A 24,285-nucleotide genomic window follows, 5' to 3' on the forward strand; every position below is an offset into this window, starting at 1 on the left:
AATATTCAACCTAGAAGAGAACTTAGAAAACTAAAAGACTAATGGCCTTACTTTATAGCTGAGGAAATTGAAGCCATAGAGAAAAAAATGGCCTTGCAGTTGTCACACAGGATACAAATCCCTGTGTCCTTTGAAACAAGACTAAATTAGCAAAATCATACCTCTAAAACAACCATCACATAAACCACAATTCTCTGTTTGATATTAGGGGAGTTATCTGTCTTTACTATACACAATAAAGCCAGAAGCTATTTTATAGAAAATGAAAATTTTGGCACCTGTCATGGGCTCAGCATATGGTTTTGGGGTGAATGAATAAATTAATGACCATTAGTATTTCTTTGCTTATACAGAAGTTTGTTTCATTTTTTCTTTCTTAGATAATGAATTTAAGTGGTGGCTGGGGAAAGATTCTCCATGAGCAACTTGATGCAGCCGTTCTAATTGAAATTCAGAAGCATGTCCTAAATAGACTAGAAAATGTGTGGTTGCCATTGTTTCTTGCAAGTGAACAGTTTGCGGCACGTCAAAAGATAAAGGTATATAAGTTAATATAAACTTGGGATAGCAATTGACAGCACCTCTCAAAACATTAAATGTGCATACCTATTGACTCAGCTATTGTGCTATTATGGCATAGTGGTTAAGAGCTGAGGGTCAGACTTCCCAAGTTTTAATCTCAACACTGCCACATATTAATTGTACAATACTACATTTTATAAACCTTAGTTTTCTCATTTGGAAAAAAATGGAGTTAATGAGTAATAGGTTCATAAGATTGTTATGAAGAGGAAATGATATATGTGTAGTTTCTTGGAATGGTGCCTGGCACACAGCAAACACATATTGTTTTAATATAGTTATTATTTTTTATATTATTATTGAGTCTTCATATAAAAGGGCAAGGATATACAAATGGGAATAATCAAATGAATAATGATAATTCCATACTGTGGAAAACTATGCAGATTTCCATATAAAATGAGATTATAAAAATGAGATTTCTACAAATACTGATGATGAAACATATTATTTATTGAGTGAAACAAGCAGGATCAGAGCAATACATAGAAGACAATCCCATTATATATGCTTATATCTCTATATATGTCTATGCATTTCTCTCTCCTCTCTCTCTCTATTTATGTTTATGAGCAAAGGTCAAAAAGGATCTACTTCCTGGGAATGGGTATGGGGAGTGAGAAAGATTTTTACTTTGTAAAGTAGGCTTTTTGTTGTTGTTGCTTTACTTTGTTTAGTTTGTATTTTATAAGAAGCAGATATTGCTTTAATAATTTTAGATGTCATTATCACATCTAAAAACAGGCAAACCTGATCTTTACAAAATGAACACAAGGAGTAAAGAACATGTAATTCTGAAGTTTAGTGTGCAAAGCACATGCTATTAGTATTGACCAGGAAGGATGTTAAAAAACTGCCTTCCATATTTAATTTATCAAACACTTTGAGTCTTACTTATCTGGAAAGATCCTCAGTCTTCTGAGCACTTTAAGTTATGGAAAACACAGTACAGCTGGAAACACAGAACTTACAGTATGGAGGAAACATAGACCTTACAGTCTAGTCAAGGCTATGGTTTTTCCAGTGGTCATGTATGGATGTGAGAGTTGGACTATAAAGAAAACTGAGCACCAGAGAATTGATGCTTTTGAACTGTGGTGTTGGAGAAGATTCTTGAGTTTCGCTTGGACTGCAAGGAGATCCTGCCAGTCCATCCTAAAGGAGATCAGTCCTGGGTGTTCATTGGAAGGACTGATGTTGAAGCTGAAACTCCAATACTTTGGTCACCTGATGTGAAGAACTGACTCATTTGAAAAGACCCTGATGCTGGGAAAGACTGAGGGCAGGAGAAGGTATGACAGAGGATGAGATGGTTGGATGGCATCACTGACTCAATGGACATGGGTTTGGGTGAACTCTGGGAGTTGGTGATGGACAGTGAGGCCTGGCATGCTGTGGTTCATGGGGTCGCAAAGAGTCGGACACGAGTGAGCGACTGAACTGAACTGACAGTATGGGGGAGAAGACCTGACTTGTTTTAAGCAGAAAGTTCATGGAAATAAGCTTTGGGACAATTTTGATTTCCTCATTTCCTTTCTTCTGCAGACTCTTAATTGTCCATCCAAAGCCAAGTGAAAAGATATTTGGCTTACTAATCTTGTTTACCATGTTTTCTCACTATGATTACCACAGTAATATTTATTCCAATTTACAGCTCCTTCCTGACTTAGCAATTCTTTGGGTGGCCAACAGCATACACTGATTCTGGCAGCCTTAAGCAAAGACACAGGGGAAGGGAGATCAAGAATTTGTAATGAAATTATGCTGGAGCATCTCACACACTCAGGGGAAGAGTTGACACCCAAGCTTTATTTCTAAAGCTGCTCAGGGGCCAGGACGGCCCTGGGAACTCAGCAGAAAGACTTCTCAGATCTTTTCTCCACCATGTAGCTACCAGGAGACTCAACAGCAGTGATTCCAGTCCCTGTCTCTCTAGGTCAGCTCCTGGTTGAGGAGAGTCACAGAGCACAGAGTTGGCAAGGGTGGTTCCCCAAATGGAAAATACTGTGAACAGGCAATAACCTCAAGAAATGTCTACTGTATTCTCTCCCTGTATTGAGTAACTTTTGTACTTTTTTTTTTTTTTTTGAGTCCAGCTTGATTCTATTAAAATGTTTGCAGTGTTGTGTTGGTTTTTGCCATACAACAACACAAATCAGCCAGAATTATACATACTTGCCCTCCCTTCCTAGCCTCCCTCCCCTCCTGCCATCCCATCCCTCCAGGTCATCACAGAGCCCCAGCTTCTCACAGCTATCCATCAGTTGTGGCTGGAGAATAGCACAAAAATCTGGGAAGTCTTAATTATCTTTCCAGCTTGAGTTTCCACGTGACTCAAAGTTGTCTACCTTTGGGGCAGTGCACTCAGGTATCATTATCTCCATTTTGCAGATGAGGAAACTTCAGAGAATTTTAGTGACTTGCCCAGGGACCTGGGCAGGGCTTCCATTTCTAAGTCTTAATCCTCTTTCTCCTGTTCTCTCTCTTATCCACACTGACCTTAAAAAAAAAAAAACAACAACATTCTTTTTGATTGCATCAGGTCTTAGCTGTGCCATGCAGAATCTTCTGTTGTTGTATGGGCTCAGTAGTTAGAGTAGCATGCAGGGTTAATTGCCCCATGGGACGTGGGATCCTAGTTCCCCAACCAAGGATCAAACCCATGTCCCCTGCATTCAAAGGCGGATTCTTAACCATTGGACCACCAGAGAATCCCGCACACTGACCTTTACCGCATTTTTTAAAGCTGTTGAATCAGTGAGTGATTTCAACACTGTGGACATTCTGAATAACTGGATAAAATCGTTGGTTTTGCTTCTAGGTACAGATTAAAGACATAGCTGAAGAGCTTTTACTACAGAAGCGTGAAAAGAAAATTGGAGTCTGGAAGGCAAGTAGTATTTGTTATATTCTTCCTTTTGTAAGTTCCAACTGTCAAAGTATTTTTCTTCTCCTTCCTATACAAAGATCTTGGTTGTAGATAATGCTTTCTAAGCCACCAGATGCTGACACTATTCTTAACTGGCTGAAGGACTCTCAGGGAAAGTGTAATTCTACCAGAGCCCTCTTCTTAAAGATTTCCTTGACCTGCTCAACTCTGGAAGTGTGTGATTGGATTTTAAATACATATTTTTAGTTATTTTGCTTGTGATAGATTTATTGAGACAGGCTGTTTTTCCAGCATGTGGTAATTTATATATTACTGGGAGTAGATTACACAAAAAGAATGAGGAGTATGCAGCAGAATCAGAAACTTAAATTATCTTACATTATCCTCTTTATTTAGAAGTACATTTTAACTTTAAAAGAATTAAGATAACTGTCATTTTGGTGATTATTTAAACCACTATGATACCTCCTTAGAAATTGCCTATTTTTCTTCTTAACAAGAATGATAAACATAGTCTTCTTTTTGAGCCTACAAATTTGTATTCATCCTTCTGTAGGTCTTGATAAAATGTCAAACTAGACCCAGGTGACCTTCTACAATCTAGCAAAGATAAAAATCTGTTAGACTATTAGAGGAGTATGTGTATCAGTTAGGATACACATATTTTTTTCTGTGTTTTCTTCTCAAAAGAAATATTCTTATATTTGTCCCTCTTATGTATTTTTAAAAATGCTAAATAGAGTGAGCTTATATTTCATATTATTGTGCATTATATGTTATGTTATTTTCTGTTTAGTTAAATTACGGGTTTTAGTTAAATTACTAAATTTTAGTGTCTTAAGAAGCAGGTTTTAAAACATTATTTGTTGAGTGGGTTTTAAATAAACATCCCAGTCTAATACATAGTTGTTCCTATTTATAGGGCTATAATTTTAATATGGACCATCTGGTGAGGGTCTTAACTTTTTGTCCTTGAAACCCCACATGTGCCTCACTAAAACTGTGACAGACGTCTATTCACTTTATCTGCAATGGAGGCTCCACCGTTCATCTAGACTGCCTGGAGTTGCCTTCACTTTTCAGTTTCCACCTCAGAAGTCACCCTCAAAGTCCTTCTCTGTAAAGCCCCTACTCCCCAGGCAAAAATTAGTTACTCCTTCCTTTGTGTTCCCATAGACTTTTTACACAGCTCTCTTAAACACTTTTATCGTTGGTCACATAGGATCTGTTTCAAGGAACTTAGCTTACACATTGTCAGTAATGGATATTTATTATGTATAATGGATATTTGTCATTGATTTTACTATAATTCTTAAGTTCATCCAAAAAATTGCCTTTAGAATGATACTTCCTGGCATGGTTGTAGGCTAACCTCAAATTTTGGGAACTTCAATAAATTTATCAAATGTAAAAAAATCTATTCAGTAAATTGAATAAAATCTATTATGTTTTTTAATCTGAGAGGCTAAAGGGGGGTGAATATGCGACCTCAAATGGTCAAGGTTAAAAAAAGTAAACATAATAGGACTTCCCTGGTGGCCTAGCAGTTAAGTACCCACCTGCCAACGCAGAGGACTCAGGTTTGATCCCTGGTCCAGAAAGATTACACATGCTGTGAGCGACTAACCCCCGTGCCACAACTACTGAGCCTGCGCACTCTAGAGCCCATGCTCCACAACAAGAGAAACCACTGCAGTGAGAAGCCATCGCACCATAACTGGAGAGTAGCCCCCGCTCACAGCAACTAAGACCCAGCACAGCCAGAAATAAATAAATAAATAAAAGTACATAAAGAAAAGTAGACATCATATACTTCAAAACTGAGAAGATATAAAATAAGTAATGCCTTTATAAAAGTAATGCTTTTATAGTAAAATAGTATGTCTTTTCTGTTGTGTAAAGTGAATCCTGGGTCAGAGAAAGTTTATCATAGAAAATATGCATTAATAGTTTAATTTCTTCTTGTTATCAATTATTAATAGTAATTTATTATTAAAATAATATAAAGATGCCCCACCTAAAAACATGGTATTTTAGAATCCCCTGGTAGTCCAGTGGTGAGGACTCAGCACTTTCATGGCTATGACGCAGGTTCAATCCCTCAGTTCAGTTCAGTCACTCAGTCGTGTCCGTCTCTTTGCAACCCCATGAACCGCAGCACACCAGGCCTCCCTGTCCATCACCAACTCCTAAGTTTCACCCAAACCCATTTCCATCGAGTCGGTGATGACATCCAACCATCTCATCCTCTGTCGTCCCCTTCTCCTCCTGTTCTCAATCTTTCCCAGCATCAGGGTCTTTGCAAATGGGTCAGCTCTTCACATGAGCTGGTCAAAGTATTGGAGTTTCAGCTTCAACATCAGTCCTTCTAATGAACACCCAGGACTGATCTCCTTTAGGATGAACTGGCAGGATTTTCTTGCAGTCCAAGGGACTCTCAAGAATCTTCTCCAACACTGCAGTTCAAAAACATCAATTCTTTGGTGCTCAGCTTTCTTTATAGTCCAACTCTCACATCCATACATGACCACTGGAAAAACAATAGCCTTGACCAGACGGACCTTTGTTGACAAAGTAATGTGTCTGCTTTTTAATATGCTGTCTAGGTTGGTCATAACTTTCCTTCCAAGGAGTAAGCGTCTTTTAATTTCATGGCTGCCATCACCATCTGCAGTGATTTTGGAGCCCAGAAAAATAAAGTCAGCTGCTGTTTCCACTGTTTCCCCATCTATTTGCCATGAAGTGATGGGACCGATGCCTTAATCTTAGTTTTCTGAATGTTGAGTTTTAAAGCCAATTCTTTCACTCTCCTCTTTCACTTTCATCAGGAGGCTCTTTAGCTCTTTTTCACTTTCTGCCATAAGTGTGGTATCATCTGCATATCTGAGGTTATTGATATTTCTCCCAACAATCTTGATTCCAGCTTGTGCTTCCTCCAGCCCAGGGTTTCTCATGATGTACTCTGCATAGAAGTTAAATAAGCAGGTTGACGATATACAGCCTTGATGTACTCCTTTTCCTATTTGGAACCAGTCTGTTGTTCCATGTCCAGTTCTAACTGTTGCTTCCTGACCTGCATACAGATTTCTCAAGAGGCAGGTCAGGTGGTCTGGTATGCCCATCTCTTTCAGAATTATCCATAGTTTATTGTGCTCCACACAGTCAAAGGCTTTGGCATAGTCAAGAAAGCAGAAATAGATGTTTTTCTGGAACTCTCTTGCTTTTTTGATGATCCAGTGGATGTTGGCAATTTGACCTCTGGTTCCTCTAACTTTTCTAAATCCAGCTTGAACATCTGGAAGTTCATGGTTCACGTATTGCTGATGCCTGGCTTGGAAAATTTTAAGCTTTACTACCATGTGAGATGAGTGCAATTGTGCGGTAGTTTGAGCATTCTTTGGGATTGCCTTTCTTTGGGATTGGAATGACAACTGACCTTTTCCAGTCCTGTGGCCACTGCTGAGTTTTCCAAATTTGGTGGCATATTGAGTGCAGCACCTTCACAGCATCATCTTTCAGAAACTAAGATCCCACAAGCCCACAGCCAAAATCCAAAACCAAAAACAAAGACAAAAAACCCCCATTATCTTTCTAGGATAGAATTATAGTGAAGCGCCACAGTAAATTTCCTATTTAAATTATAATAGGATTAATTGGCAATTTTTCCAACAATTTAAAAAAAATATCTTAAATGCTCAATGCTTTTACTTTTTGAAAGTCAGGAAAATTATATATTAATATATAACATATAGTATATATAATTATAAAATAATATGATATAATCATAACAGTGTGATTACTTTGTTGTGTTTAAGCACAGAATTCATACTATATACCCAAATGTAGTTTTTCACCATCTCTCAAACTCTAATGATTATTAACATTCTCAGTCCTCTGTAATATAATCATATGTTCTAAGTCATCCAATCATTTCATTTTCTCTCCATCTCTTAAAAAAATGATGCCATAAAAATATAAAGGAGACAAAAGGGAGAAGAAAAGAGAGGGGAAGTTGCCAAATTCTCTTTATCCATGCCATAAATTTCAACAGCCCAAAACAAAGGAGATAGAAGTTGGTAATTTTTAGCCTAATAAATGACTTTATTATTAATTTTTAGAACATAGCTAATTTTATGTATTCTCTGATTTGGACAGCCTGTGGAGAGCAAGTGGATATCTTCGTCTTGTGAAATCATTGCTTTCCGTAAAGCTTTATTGAATCCAGTTACTGCAAGACAATTTCAACGCTTTGTGGCTCTAAAAGGAGATTTATTGGAAAATGGGGTGCTCTTTTGGCAAGAAGTACAAAAATATAAGGTATTGTAGTAGAAAGCTGGAGAAAACCACATCTTTTTAAGGAGGAAATGCATTAACTATATAAGATTCCTAACTATATGGACAAGATTTGTATCCCAACTTGATGTCTTCATACCAATATGTAAATACTGAGATATTTATTGTTTGTGTTAGATACACTTATTATTATATAGTGAAGAGTAAGAGTTAGCCTTGAAATGATGGTATTAGATTTTTCAGGGTTTCACATATATTATGTTCTAATGAGAGTCTTCCTGAAAAGTTTTAACTATGTTTTTGCATATTACTTATCTATAAATGTACATTTTTTTCCTGAAGATATTCATATTCAGCACTTTAACCAAGGCTTCTTTACAAAAATTCCTCCTAACCATATTTGCAGCAATAGTGTTCAAAGATAATGTATTACAGAGAAATAAACCATCAGAGATGAAAGAGGCTTCTCTATCAGAATGGCCAAATTCTTAACAAAATAAGTGAAAGAGCAAGCTGTTAGCTATCAAAGCAGTTTATTATCAGGTTTAATTATTTGATGGAATCATATAGAATCTCTGCATTGAAGAGAAGGAAAGGACTCTCTAGTTTATATAACCTAAACTTGAATACAGGAATGTTGTCTCGAAATACCTAAGAGTAGACATCCCTGCTCCCAAGGTAAACAGGCTCATTACCTTGCAATCAGCCTGTTTAATCCCATTATAAAAGTAGGGAGTAAAAATAAAACTGGAATTCAAGAGGATAAGGCTTTCAGTTGAACTGCAGTGTGTGGTAAGTCACTTTAGTTGTGTCCGATTCTGTGCAAACCTGTGGACTGTAGTCCACCAGGCTCTTCTGGCCGTGGGATTCTCCAGGCAAGAATACTAGAGTGGGTTGCCATTCCCTTCTCCAGGCAGGGATTATGCGACACTAATACTTTGCATAATGTTTATTCTATATAGTTAGTAGTTGCTCAATACCATTTTGCTTTCAGACTTTCTCCAGCATTCCATGAAACTGTTTTCTACTCATTTCTGTTATCCACAGCTTTTGTACCTTTCTCAACACAAAAATTTCTCCAAAGGAAAAAAAAAGTATTTTGAGATAGAAGTTCTTTCAAATTCTATCACAAGATAAATAATATTAAAATCATTTTTTGAAAATTAAAAAGGGGGTAGAATCTGTTTTCTAGAACAGGAAATTATTATGGCCTTTAAGCTAAAATGAATACGAGTAGGTCCAACCCTGTTAGGACAAAAGGTAAGGAGATAAGCTGTGCAAAATAAGCATTTAAAAAAAAACAGAGACTCATACATAGTCAGCCCTTTGTGACTGTCTCTCCTCCAAAGCTGCTCTTCATTTAAATATCTTTTCTGTTGTGTAGAATGGGGGACATGTAATCCTATATAGCTATTGAAAATCATGCTATCAAAGTGCATGTGTTTATTCAGTAAGTATTTACTAAATGCTAGATTGCAGGAATTTTAAAAAATGGATATAATACATTGTCTTCCCTCGAGGAGGGAGGTCACCCATGAAAACAAAATATGATGAAATAACACTGATTATGATCCATATTCTAACTGGTTATAATTTTGATATAGAGGAGGGAATGATTCAGGGAGGGTGGTGGGTCAGGGAGGTCTCAGCAGAAGTGATGATTCTTACAGAGAACTCCACTCAGTCCTCTGTAATGGCTTATGTGGGAAAAGAATCTAAAAAAGAGTGGTTATAGGTATCTGTATAACTTATTCACTTTGCTGTACTCCTGAAACTAACATAACATTGTAAATCAACTCTACTCCCAAGAAAAATTTTTCAAAAAAAGAAGTGATGATATTTGAATTAGGTCTTGAGGATGTTCGCCAGAAAGAAACCTAGCAAGTCGTTTTTATATGGCTTACTCATACCAAGTGTTTATGTCTGTCAGATATTATCTTAATGCTTTTCACATGATAGCTACCTTATCGTTTATAAGAATCCTAGGTCAAAGCTGTTAATTCTCACCATTCTACAGATGAAGAAACTAAGGCACAGAAAAGTTAAACTTCTGTGCCTCATATAGCTAACTAAGTAGGAGAGCTGGAATTTGAGCCAAAACATTCTATTGCTAAAGCTTGTGGCCTTAACCACCAAGTTATACTCCCTCCCAGAGATGATTGTAATAATATGCAAAGGGATGGCTCCTATGATCTTAATCAGACATAGTTCTGAATTGTGAAAACCTGGAAAGAACTATGATGTTCAACAGCAGGACATTGCTTACTTTAATTATAATACATCTATGCATTAGAATACTCTGCAGGCATTAAAAATTTGCTCTTGGAAGATTAATCAGTGATGGGAAAGAGATATTCATCTTACTGATTTTTTAAAGCCTAGCTACTGGAAAGCAGTATGATTTAATATAAAGTGTGTGTGTGTGTGTATCCCCAAAGAGAAAAGACTGGAAGGATATATACATCCAACAAACACTTTTTGAGCATCTACCAAGGGCCAGGCTAAAACCTGAGGCTACAACTGTGATCAAGTCTTTCCTCTCAGGGCTTGCAGTGTTAGAGGAGGGACAGACAAGTGACAGAGCAGGTAGTTAGTGAGTGTGATCAGTGCAATAGGTGGGAGACGCATAGGGTGCAATGAAGTACCTAAGGTGGCCATCACCTAGACCCAGGCAGACATAGAACGTTTATTAGAGAACAGTACAGTTGACCCTTGAACAAGGGTTTGAACTGCGAGGTCCACTTAAACCTGAATTGTTTTCAACAAATTCATTTTTTTTTTATTTTTTATTTTTAGCAAAATTGGGGAATTCTTTTTTTTTTTGGAATTTTTTTTTTTTTTGGAATTCTTTTATTTTTTTTCCATTTATTTTTATTAGTTGGAGCTAATTACTTTACAATATTGTAGTGGTTTTTGCCATACATTGACATTAATCAGCCATGGATTTACATGTGTTCCCCATCCCGATCCCCCCTCCCACCTCCCTCCCCACCCCATCCCTCTGGGTCTTCCCAGTACACTGCCCTGAGCACTGGTCTCATGCATCCAGCCTGGGCTGGTGATCTGTTTCACCCTTGAGAGTATACTTGTTTCAGTGCTGTTCTCTCAGAACATCCCACCCTCGCCTTCTCCCACAGAATCTAAAAGTCTGTTCCGTACCTCTGTGTCTCTTTTTCTGTTTTGCATATAGGGTTATCATTACCATCTTTTTAAATTCCATATATATGCATTAGTATACTGTATTGAAAAATATACAAGCAACTCCTGCAGCTCAATTCCAGAAAAATAAATGACCCAATCAAAAAATGGGCCAAAGATCTAAACAGACATTTCTCCAAAGAAGACATACAGATGGCTAACAAACACATGAAAAGATGCTCAACATCACTCATTATCAGAGAAATGCAAATTAAAACCACAATGAGGTACCATCTCACACCAGTCAGAATGGCTGCTATCCAAAAGTCTACAAGTAATAAATGCTGGAGAGGGTGTGGAGAAAAGGGAACCCTCTTACACTGTTGGTGGGAATGCAAACTAGTACAGCCACTATGGAGAACAGTGTGGAGATTCCTTAAAAAACTGGAAATAGAACTGCCATATGACCCAGCAATCCCACTTCTGGGCATACACACCAAGGAAACCAGATCTGAAAGAGACATGTGTACCCCAATGTTCATCGCAGCACTGTTTATAATAGCCAGGACATGGAAGCAATCTAGATGCCCATCAGCAGACGAATGGATAAGGAAGCTGTGGTACATATACACCATGGACTATTACTCAGCCATTAAAAAGAATTCATTTGAATCAGTTCTAATGAGATGGATGAAACTGGAGCCCATTATACAGAATGAAGTAAGCCAGAAAGATAAAGACCAATACAGTAGACTATCAACAAATTCAGACTACAGTACTTCACAGTCCACTGTTGTTTGAATCCACAGGTGTGAAAACACAGATACAGATGGCCAACTGTAAAGTTATGTGGGGATTTTTAACTGCAAGGGTGGGGTTGGTGCCCCTAACTGCCCCCCGCCCACCCCCCCGCCCATGTTCAAGAGTCCACTGTGTGCTTAAACTGAGACCTTAACAATAAGTAAAAGTGAACTCAGTAATGGTAGAGTAGGGCATAAAAACCAGAAAAAACACCAGGTTGGATTCTGTCTAAATTCTGACTCTGCACTCTCAAAATTAACATTGTATAATTTCACAAATTTGTTTTTATTTCACAATCCTTATATTTCCATAATAATAAAAAACCAGGATCATTGTAAAGCAACTATACTCCAATAAAAATTAATTTAAAAAATAATAATTAACTCGGCTTGCCAAATACATGATAATTTCACTAGTAACAGCAAAAAATTTAATTTTGGGTAACATAGCAAGCATGTGTTATAAATAGGCATTTTCTGAGGGAGTTCTAAATCGCATAAAAATGCTAACTGTTGTCTCAATGTAACACTTATATCAAGATTTTTCACATATAATTTATGCCAAACTTATAACTTATTTGTATAATGTTTTATATGGCAAACACTAGAAATTTTCTTTCTTTAACTGTCCTTAAACAGTTATTACAATGCCTGTCATACAGTGAGCACTTAATAAATGTTGGCTAATTTCTGGCCTAGAATTACAAGTTTCCAAACTTTTGTGTTTTCTAGTGATTTAGTGAACAATATTTTTAGCAAAGAATTGTCATAATTCAACCTCAGCTACCTCTTTGTCTTAAAAAGTGATAGCCTTACATCTGTGACATAAAACTGGGTCTTTTAAATGTATCACTACTATATTTAAATTCTTTAGCTATAAAGATAATAATTTAATAGGTTTTCTGAAAAAATACAGATACTGAGATGCATAATAATACACCCATTAAATACAGCATTCCCATTTATATTGCTAGCATTTTTTAGTCTAAATCACCTTGGCATAGAAGCAGTTGTGGAAAAAGCTTTTGTATACACTTGTAACTTGAGTTAGGTGCTTGTTCTCCATTGTACCACTTATTAGCTATCTCAGATTGGAATCATGTGTTTTCCTGCTTCTCATCCTATACTGAGCCTTTAAAGGACAGGCACTGTGTTTTGGGGCTCACCTCAAGGTCTGGCATATTGCAAGTACTTAATATGAATTTGTTAAATGAGTCAAAGCAGACACTAAAGCTGCTCCTTTGCCAGGAGAAGAAGCAATCAGGATTAAAATGAAACCTGTATTTATTTAAGGTATATGTGTCAAAGTCTTAGGTTCTTTTAAAAGGCAAAGATTAACAGAAGAATGGGTGGCAGAATATGACACACACAGACATGAAGACACAGGTTAGGAGCAAAAAAGAAAAAAAGTCTTAGGTTCTTCAAATCCAAGAAAAATAAAATTATGATTTTTAAGGTAGTCTTGACATGTCCCAGTACTCTCTTGACCTGAAGTTAAAATTATGTTAACTGAAAGATATATTGATGTATTGTATAAAGTGTTCTATTAATGCATTAATCATGTATTGACCTATCTTTCCTCCTTTTTAGGACTTGTGCCATTCTCATTGTGATGAGTCTATCATACACAAGAAGATTATGACTATTATCAACTGCTTTATTAATTCCAGCATTCCCCCAGCTTTACAAATTGACATTCCAGTAGAGCAAGCCCAGAAGATTATTGAACACAGGAAGGAGTTGGGACCATATGTATTCAGAGAGGCACAGGTAAGATATCAGGGCATGTAGTAAGCATACTTTAAAATAGATTAGCAGTCTAGATATTCTTTTAAAGTTTTTGCATTATTCATATTTGCCAAGGTTTGAATCCTTCTAATCCTGGGATTTATTCTAAATAGTTAGAAAAATGTTGTGAATGCCACAGAACATAGAAACTAGTAACTTGCTATTTTGCTGATGGTAATATGCAGCAAATACAATTTTTAAAATTCTATACTTTGACTTTGCATGGTTATTATTTTATTTCTAATTTATAAATCCCCAACTAATTTCTCCTTCCTTTCCCACCATTCATATTTCCTTTTAAAATATCTGCTACCACAAAAAATGTGCAAAATATATGTCTCAAGATTTGTGTATTTTTAAAAGTTGGAATATTCACATAGCTCATAAAGTAAGTGAGAGGAGATTTAAGTACCCAACCAACATAAAGTACACAAGCTCATGAAAGGAAAATCATGCCTGTTAACCTGCTCAAGTTACTTCTCTTTAAGATAAATAATAGAAAACAGTGATTTGCTGAACATAGTTTATTTGCATTTTGAAAAGCCTTTTAGTGATGTTGTTCCTGAAAAATGATTAAGAAAAATAAATTATAATAGGGGTAATAGGGAAGGCCCTGTCATGATTTAAGTGATATGAAACAGAGATTTAGGGTATGAATGCCCTTGAGCATGGAAAAAGACCATTATTCCTTAACATTTTCATTTGCAAGCCAGCTGTGTTCTAAGTCCTAAAAGGAACCGAAAGCAGACTCACCATCCAAAATATGCATTAAAATAGGCAAAAATATAGACAAATGATTGAGGATGTGCTAGGGAGAAATAGAAAACATGGTGTCAGAATTGTAGCATCTGTTAATGAAAAGATCACTTAGCCTAGCCTAGGTCTCCTGATAGCCAGGCCAAGGCTTGCCTATCCAGATCACAGCCTCGAGGCTGATGGTGAATGTCTGGAGCTGCTTATGTTGGTTGGTTCCACTACACTGTCCAAGGAGTGCAGCCAGGGAACTTTACTGGAGTCCTTTAGTTTATGCCTTCTGTCTCATTTCCCAAAACAAAGTCCCAGATATATGTTAAATATAATCTTTAGGGTATCAGGGAACAAGAGAATATTTAGGGGTCTCACCTCACCAAATCAATTGTTTCTGTGTTCCCTAAGGAAGTTCAGATAAGGACATACCTCCTACCCAGGTGTGCAAGCCAGAGATCTGGTTGCCGTCTTCATGTCTTCTCTCTCCTTTGTTCCCTGACCTTTGGTGATCTTCAGTCACTAACATGTATCCATTTGTCTCCTTATCTGTTATTCTATCTACTTTTCTCCAATTCCATGCCACTATCTCAGTTCACGTCTGCAGTGTCTCACATTGATTACCAAAACTCCCTGCCCCTAGACTCTCTCAAAACCATTTAACTTACTGCAGATGGAGCCATCTTTTTCAAAATGTGTATTTGATCATGTCACTTCTCTGCTCTCTATTTTGACTACTCCCATTGTCCTCAGACTGAAGACCATATTCCTTCCTCTATATCTCTCTAACCAGATGCCTTTTCACTCATTGCCATCTATCTCTGTCTTACTGAAATATTAGATTTTTTACTTTTATTTATTTTGGCTGCACAGCATGTGGGATCTTCATTCCCTGACTAAGGATTGAACTTGCACCCCTGCATTGATTTTAATTTTTTTTCTTTTTTTCTTTTTGCTTTATTTTGGCCACACAGCATTCAGGATCTTAGTTCCCCAGCCAGGGATCAAACTCATGTCCCCTACAGTGGAAGTATGGTGTCTTAATCACGGGACCACAGGGAAGTCCCACTGAAATATTTGTACTTCCATAGAGAGGCCTTACTTTCTTCCCTCCAGATTTTTTCACGGTCTCATTTTCTTTCCCTTAAGCTTCTGTGATATCCTATGTTTGTCCCTGTCAGAACACTTAGCACACAAAATTGAAAATAGCTGTTCTCATGTCTGACTTTCCCACTGGACTGTAAGGTGTTTGAGAATAGGGACTGTTTCTTATTTACTGCTGTGGCCTGCATGCCTAGCACAAAATAGTATCATTTTGAAAACATGAATGAATGATGTGAGAAGAGATCAATCATGAGAGAAATAGATCAAATTGGAAATAGAGCAACATTGTGTGAAAGGACTGAATAGTAAATAAAAAGCTGTTGCCTGTTTTAGTATTGCTTTTGTCACTCAGCCATATTTTCACTGACGTTCTTCACTCATGCAGCAGTCATTGCCCATCCACTGGCAGTGTGGGAAGTAGCTCTATATTTATTAAAAAATTTTCTAACAGTCTGGTTGTCTTTTAAGGTTCTGAGGTACAGGGCAATTTTCATGAATAACATGAATGTTATTAACTGCAACTTTTAGAAATAGAGCATTTTTTTTTTTTCTGCCACCCTGTTCTGCATGCAGGATCTTAGTTTCCCGACCAGGGATCAAACCCATGCCCCCTACAATGAAAGTGTGGACCCCTAACCACTGAACCTCCAAGGGATTCCCAGAAATAGAGAGATTTTATGTCTGCCTTGAAATATTGTGCCCTAATAGGGTAACTTTTAGGGGAAGCCTTCTAGGTGACAAATACATTTGAGAGCTAGAAATGACTCAGGTTTTGGAGAGAGAACTGAGAAGTAGGGTCAGTAGTTGGTAAATGGAGGTGGAAGAGGAGTGTTTAAGTTTAAGAAATTCATATAAAAACTACCATGATCCTTTAACATTGGAGCAGGGGATTACTTAAAAGAATGGCGTGCATGCTATGTTGCTTCAGTCATATCCGATTCTTTGTGACCCTATGGACCATAGCCTGCCATGGAATTCTCCAGGCAAGAATACTGGAATGGGTTGCCATTTCCTCATCTAGGGGATCTTCCAGACCCAGGGATCAAACTTGGGGCTCTTATGTCTCCTGCATTAGCAGGTGGGTTCTTTACCACTAATGCCACCTGGAAAGCCCCAAGATCCATGGTAGATAAATGGAAATGAAAACTTTTTTAAAGCCTACACTTCGTCAAATAAAGTATCTTTAGCTTTTGTGTTCACAATCCCAAGAGGCTGTATAATTCAGTGACAAGATGGTATGGTAAAGGGAGTAATTATAGAATTACTAATGATACTCATGTACAGAAAGGAGGAGTGATGAAATGTATCAGTTCAGGACTCTGTTGATCACTGTAGCATTTACTTTCTAAAAACTCCACTTTTCTGCTGAAAAGTTGGCTTAGAGCCTAATGGGATGGTTCGTTTTTCTCCAGGGCATTAGGTAGAGGCCATTCCCCAGCAACAAGATGTTGGGCTTGATCTGATGTGGCAAGTCCTACCTTCTTGGAAGTAACGTGTGCCTCTGGAACTAATGGAAAAACTTGGCATGAAAATTTAAGCAACAATTCTTATCTCTATAAATATCACAATTAATCACTTAATGTAGAGTATCCTCATAGAAAGCATTTGTCCAGGATACCACTCTGCTTTTTAAATGTTACTTTTCTTGCTCTCACATAAAAGAGAGATTGTATCATTTAAAAGTTACTCAAGATTTATTCTTAGATCTGCAGCTTTGTTTAAGAGCTTTTCCAGAGGCAAAATGGTATTTCCTTTCTCTAAAAGAAGGGAAAGGAGGGGTGGAGAGGAGTCCCCCTTGATGAACTGAATATTTGGAATACTTGCATAAAACAGCCGTGTGTGGCGGATCAACTGGTATAAGTTTTAAAAGAAAACATATATTTCTTATTTTAAAAGACCTAATGGATTCTTTATTAATACAATCAATTGGTTAGGGAAACATAAAATATAAAGTGACTTTTAACTCTATTTAAGTGTGTTTTTCTAAAAGAAAGACTTCTCATTGGTAGTAAAAAAAACATTGATGATAAGCATGTGCCGAGCTAAACTATACCAAGATGTTTGGAGACAATAACTTGGAGGAAACATGCTGTATATTAAAGATAGAATAGTTAATCCATTATTATGGTGAATTAGAATTTAAATTGGTACATTTGTATAAAATTGTAATCTGAGACATACTTTGTTTTTTATACAGATGACAATTTTTGGAGTTCTGTTTAAATATTGGCCTCAGTTCTGTGAGTTTAGGAAGAACTTAACTGATGAAAAAATTATGAGTGTTTTGGAGAGAAGACAAGAATATAGTAAGCAGAAAAAGAAAATGGTAATCATAGAAGATGAAAAATTGGTAAAGGTGAGACAAGAATCATTTGGGGTATAATCAGACTTTTAAAGGGCATGTGATATTGTTAGTGAGTCCAAGCTCTCTCTGCTCACCACACGACAGGCCAGTGAATCTGAGGGGTTGAGGCAAGGAAGGGACATTAATCAGGGAGCCAGCTGATCCAGAAGATAGCAGACTAGTGCCTCAAAATAACCATCTTATCGAGGTCTGGATGCCAGATTTTTATAGATCAGAGACTGGGGGGAGACAAAGAAGCAAAGTTAAAAAGGCCATTAATCTTGCAAACATCTACAATGGCAAGCCTCGGGCAGGGGATGTGTTAATTTCTTCTTTCCTGCCATCTACAGGTGGACAGGGTTGTTCTTTTTTTTTTTTTTTATTTTTTGCATTTGTCATACTTTTTTTTTCTCCCTACTTATTTTTATTCATTGGAGGCTAATTACTTTACAATATTGTAGTGAATTTTGCCATACATTGACATGAATCAGCCATGGATTTACATGTGTTCCCCATCTCGATCCCCGCTCCCACATCCCTCTCCATCCCATCCCTCTGCATCTTCCCAGTGCACCATTCCTGAGCACTGGTCTCATGCATCCAGCCTGGGCTGGTGATCTGTTTCACCCTTGATAGTATACTTGTTTCAATGCTGTTCTCTCAGAACATCCCACCCTCGCCTTCTCCCACAGAGTCTAAAAGTCTGTTCTGTACATCTGTGTCTCTTTTTCTGTTTTGCATATAGGGTTATCATTACCATCTTTTAAAATTCCATATATATGCGTTAGTATACTGTATTGGTGTTTATCTTTCTGGCTTACTTCACTCTGTATAAGGGGCTCCAGTTTCATCCATCTCATTAGAACTGATTCAAATGAATTCTTTTTTAATGCTGAATAATATTCCATAGCGTATATGTACCACAGCTTCCTTATCCTTTTGTCTGCTGATGGGCATCTAGATTGCTTCCATGTCCTGGCTATTATAAACAGTGCTGCGATGAACATTGGGGTACACATGTCTCTTTCAGATCTGGTTTCCTTGGTGTGTATGCCCAGAAGTGGGATTGCTGGGTCATATGGCAGTTCTATTTCCAGTTTTTTAAGGAATCTCCACACTGTTCTCCATAGTGGCTGTACTAGTTTGCATTCCCACCAACAGTGTAAGAGGGTTCCCTTTTCTCCACACCCTCTCCAGCATTTATTACTTGTAGACTTTTGGATAGCAGCCATTCTGACTGGTGTGAGATGGTACCTCATTGTGGTTTTGATTTGCATTTCTCTGATAATGAGTGATGTTGAGCATCTTTTCATGTGTTTGTTAGCCATCTGTATGTCTTCTTTGGAGAAATGTCTGTTTAGATCTTTGGCCCATTTTTTGATTGGGTCATTTATTTTTCTGGAATTGAGCTGCAGGAGTTGCTTGTATATTTTTGAGATTAATCCTTTTTCTGTTTCTTCATTTGCTATTTTTTTCTCCCATTCTGAAGGCTGTCTTTTCACCTTGCGTATAGTTTCATTTGTTGTGCAAAAGCTTTTAAGTTTCATTAGGTCCCATTTTTGCTTTTATTTCCAATATTCTGGGAGGTGGGTCATAGAGGGTGTTGGTGTGATTTATGTTGGAGAGTGTTTTGCCTATGTTCTCCTCTAGGAGTTTTATAGTTTCTGGTCTTACATTTAGATCTTTAATCCATTTTGAGTTTATTTTTGTGTATGGTGTTATAAAGTGTTCTAAAATTAACACACAGAAATCCCTTGCATTCCTATACACTAACAATGAGAAAACAGAAAGAGAAATTAAGGAAACAATACCATTCACCATTGCAACAAAAAGAATAAAATACTTAGGAGTGTATCTACCCAAAGAAACAAAAGACCTATACATAGAAAACTATAAAACACTGATGAAAGAAATCAAAGAGGACACAAATAGATGGAGAAATATACCGAGTTCATGGATTGGAAGAATCAATATTGTGAAAATGAGTATACTACCCAAAGCAATCTATAGATTCAATGCAATCCCTATCAAGCTACCAATGGTATTCTTCACAGAACTAGAACAAATAATTTCACAATTTGTATGGAAGTACAAAAAAACCTCAAATATCCAAAGCAATCTTGAGAAAGAAGAATGGAACTGAAGGAGTCAACCTGCCTGACTTCAGGCTCTACTACAAAGCCACAGTCATCAAGACAGTATTGTACTGGCACAAAGACAGAAATATAGATCAATGGAACAGAATAGAAAGCCCAGAGATAAATCCACGTACCTACAGACACCTTATCTTCAACAAAGGAGGCAAGAATATACAATGCAAAAAAGACAACCTCTTTAACAAGTGGTGCTGGGAAAACTGGTCAACCACTTGTAAAAGAATGAAACTAGAACACTTTCTAACACCATACACAGGGTTCTGAACCCACAGCACTTTAACAGTCAGGCAGAGGGGCAGGATTCTCTGAGGCAGGCCATTCTGTATGATTATAATAACAAAAGCAGTGAAAAGCAAGTCAAAGAAATGGTTCTAGTGTGGACTCAGAATTGGTTTCTTCTCTGCAAATTCTATGTGTATATTTGTAGAATCTGGGATGAGCAAAAACACAGAGAAGTTATAAAGTATGGATTTTAGTGACTTTTAAGCCTTCAGTCAGAGGTTTCAGACTTGTTTTGAAGTTAAAAAAAATTATCTCAAATGTCCTCTCATCTATGTACCTCTCTTGGAGAGCACTTTATATTTGTCTTATGAGTAAGTTTTTGCATCTGTCTTTCTCACTGAACTGAGATCCTCAAAGATACAATCTGACTTATTAAATACTTCCACCACTATCCAGCACATGTTCAATTATTTATCATTATTTACCAAATAAATATGGGAACAAATGAATTAATGAGATAGTATTATGTGCTTGGGACAGCATTTTCAATATTAAAATTGGAGAATGATACACTGACTGTGAAATTTATGAGTCATAAGTTGCCCAGGCTGCCTCTTTGTCCATGAAGTTATTAATTTATCTACCTCCTTATTTTTTTACTTGAGAAGGGGTAACAAGTAACATATTTCATCTTATTTATAAGCTTCGCCCCTATTCTCTTTTTTAAAAGAAATTTAAAATATATCTAAAGGTATAAAAGTAATATAATTGTAACCCCCATATTTCCCCAGGTCAACATAAACACTGTTAACATTTTTTACATTAGTTTTTCATTTTTCCTTTGGAAGTGGAATAGTGCAGAACACTAAACGCTCTTAACCCCAGTCCTGAGTTTTTTTTTTTTTATTTTGAATATATAATTTTATTTATTTATTTGGTCGTGCTGGGTCTTTGTTGCTGCACGGCCTTCCCTCTAGCCATGGTGCGGTGGCTGCTCTTGTTGTGACTCCCAGGTTCTAGAGCACAGGCTCAGTAGTTGTGGCACACAGGCTCCGATGCTCCACAGTATGTCAGACCTTCCTAGATTAGGAATCAAACCCATGTCACCTGCACGGCAGGTGGATTCTTTACCACTGAGCCACCAGGAAAGGCCCCAACCCTGAGTTCTATTACCCTCCCCACTTCCAAGAGCAACCATTAAGTTTTGGATATGTTCTCACAACTCCTTTTTTTAAAAATTAATTAATTTATTTATTTTTATTTAACAACTCCTTTTTAAGATAATGTTTTATATGGGTATATGGATTCAAAAATGATACAGAGGACTGTTTTGTATGTACTTTAACTTACATAAATAGTACCATATTTTATTAGTCTGCTCAGGCTACTATACCAAAATATTACAGACTACATGGCTTAAACAACAGAAATTAATTTTCTCATAGTTCAAGAGACTAGAAGTCCCAGCTCAAGGTGCCAGCTAATAGGATTCTTGGTGGGACCTCTCCTAGCATGTACAAGGCCACCTTCTTGTGTCCTCACAAGTTGGAGAGAGAAAGAGAGCTCTCATCCTTTCTCTTCTTGAAAAGCCACAATTCCTTTGGATTATGACCCTACCCTTATGACCTCATTTAACCCTAAATACCTCTTATAAAGGACACCTTGATTTGGTGTTAGCTCTAGAAGGTCTTGTAGATCTTCATAGAACTGGTCAATGTCAGCTTCTTCAGCATCAATGGTTAGGGAACAGACTTGGATTACTGTGATGTTGAATGGTTTGCCTTGGAAATGAACCAAGATCTTTCCATTTTTTGAGGTTGCACCCAAGTACTGTATTTTGGACTGTCTTGTTGACTATGAGGGCTACTCCATTTCTTCTAAAGGATTCTTGCCCACAGTAGTAGGTATAATGGTCTTCTGAATTAAAGCCTCCCATTATCATCCATTTTAGTTTACTGATTCCTAAGATGTCAATGTTCAGTTTTGCATCTCCTGCTTGATCACATCCAATTTGCCTTGATTCACGGACCTAACATTCCAGGTTCATATGCAATATTGTTCTTCACAGCATTGAACTTTACTTTCACCACCAAACACATCCACAACTGAGCATCTTTTCCACTTTGGCCCATCCTCTTCATTCTTTCTGGAGCTATTAATAATTGTCCTCTGCTCTTCACGAGTAGCGTATTGGACACCTTCTGGCCTTGGGGATGCTTATCTTCTGGTGTCATATCTTTTTGCCTTTTCAAACTGTTTATGATGTTCTCGCAGCAAGAATACTGGAGTGTATTGCTGTTTCCTTCTCCAGTGGACCACATTTTGTCAGAACTCTTCATTATGACTGGTCTGTCTTGGGTGATCCAGCACGGCCTCGCTGATAGCTTCAGAGTTATGCAAGCCCCTTCATCACGACAAGGCTGTGATCTGTGAAGGGAGAGGAGAAGGAGCCAAAGATAGAGAAGCTCTATACAGCCAGAAAAAAACAAGATCTGGAGCTGACTGTGACTCAGATCATCAGCTCCTTATTTATTGCAAGTTTCAGACTTAAATTGAAGAAAGTAGGGAAAAACCAATAGGCCATTCAAAGTGAAAGTGAAAGTTGCTCAGTCATGTCCGACCCTTTGTGACCCCATGGACTGAGACCTGGCATGCTCCTCTGTCCGTGGAATTCTCCAAGGCAGAATACTGGAGTGGGTAACCATTCTCTTCTCCAGGTGATCTTCCCAACCTAGGGATTAAACCTGGGGTTCTTCTCAACACAGGGATTGAACCCAGATCTCCTGCACCTGAGCCACCAGGGAAGCCCCAGTAGGCCATTCAGGTATGACCTAAATAAAATCCCTTATGATTACACAGTGGAGGTGACAAATAGATTCAAGAGATTAGATCTGGTATATAGAGTGCCTGAAGAACTATGGACAGAGTTTGTAACACTGTACAGGAGGCAGTGACCAAAACCATCCCAAAGAAGAAGAAATGCAAGAAGACAAAGTGGTTATCTGAGGAGGCTTTACAAATAGCTGAGGAAAGGAGAGAAGCGAAAGGCAAGGGAGAAAGGGAAAAATATACCCAATTGAATACAGAGTTCCAGAGAATAGCAAGGAGAGACAAGCAAGCCTTCTTAAATGACCAATGCAGAGAAATAGAGAAAACAATAGAATGGGCAAGACTAGAGATCTCTTCAAGAAAATTGGAGATATCAAAGGAATATTTCAGGCAAATATGGGCACAATACAGGACAACAATGATGAGGACCTAAGAGAGCAAAAGAGATTAAGAAGAGGTGGCAAGAATACACAGAACTATATAAAAAAGGTCTTAATGACCCAGATAACCATGATGGTGTGATCACTCACCTAGAGTCAGATGTCCTAGAGTGTGAAGTCAAGTGGACCTTAGGAAGCATTACTATGAACAAAGCTAGTAGAAGTGATGGGATTCCAGCCGAGCTATTTAAAATCCTAAAAGATTATGCTGTTAAAGTGCTGCACTCAATACGTCAGCAAATTTGGAAAACTCAGCAGTAGCCACAGGAAAAGGCGATTGGAAAAGGTCAATTTTCATTCCAATCCCAAAGAAAGGCAATGCCAAAGAATGTTCAAACTACCATACATTTACACTTATTTCGCATGCTAGTAAGGTTATGCTCAAAATCCTTCAAGCTAGGCTTCAACAATATTTGAACCTAGAACTTCCAGAGGTTAGAAAAGGCAGGGGAACCAGAGGTCAAATTGCCAACATCCAGTGGATCATACAGAAGCAAGGGAATTCCAGAAAAATATCTACTTTGCCTCATTGACTATGAGGAAGCCTATGTGGACCACAAGAAACTGTGGAAAATTCTTAGAGATGGGAATAGCAGACTGCATTACCTGTCTCCTGAGAAACGTGTATTCAGCAACAGTTAGAATCAGACATGGGAAAAAAAAAAAGAATCAGACATGGAACAACTGACTGGTTCCAAATTGGGAAAGGAGTATGACAAGGCTGGATATTGTCACCCAGTTTATTTAATTTATATGCAGAATGAAAAGTATAGTTGCTAAGTTGTGTCCGACTCTACTACCCTATGCCCGCCAGGCTCCTCCATCCACAGGATTTTCCAGGCAAGAATACTGGAGTGAGTTGCCATTTCCTTCTCCAAATATGCAGAATACATCCTGCAAAATGCCAGGCTGGGTAGATCACAAGCTGGAATCAAGATTGCCAGGAAAAATATCA

At 37.6% G+C, this 24,285-nt stretch overlaps 1 protein-coding gene across 1 annotated transcript in view; it reads left to right on the top strand.

Annotated features, from left to right (window-relative positions):
• The window catches only part of RGS22 (regulator of G protein signaling 22), a 144,737-nt gene that overhangs the window by 106,652 nt on the left and 13,800 nt on the right, over positions 1-24,285 (top strand). Inside the window, exons 19-23 of the mRNA XM_043880463.1 lie at positions 381-539; positions 3,404-3,472; positions 7,628-7,789; positions 13,294-13,473; positions 17,537-17,695. Of these exons, the coding sequence (XP_043736398.1) occupies positions 381-539; positions 3,404-3,472; positions 7,628-7,789; positions 13,294-13,473; positions 17,537-17,695 (729 nt within the window). The remainder of the gene's footprint in view (positions 1-380; positions 540-3,403; positions 3,473-7,627; positions 7,790-13,293; positions 13,474-17,536; positions 17,696-24,285) is intronic.

Source organism: Cervus elaphus, chromosome 21, assembly GCF_910594005.1.
Source record: "Cervus elaphus chromosome 21, mCerEla1.1, whole genome shotgun sequence".
In the NCBI taxonomy this organism is placed as follows: Eukaryota; Metazoa; Chordata; class Mammalia; order Artiodactyla; family Cervidae; genus Cervus; species Cervus elaphus.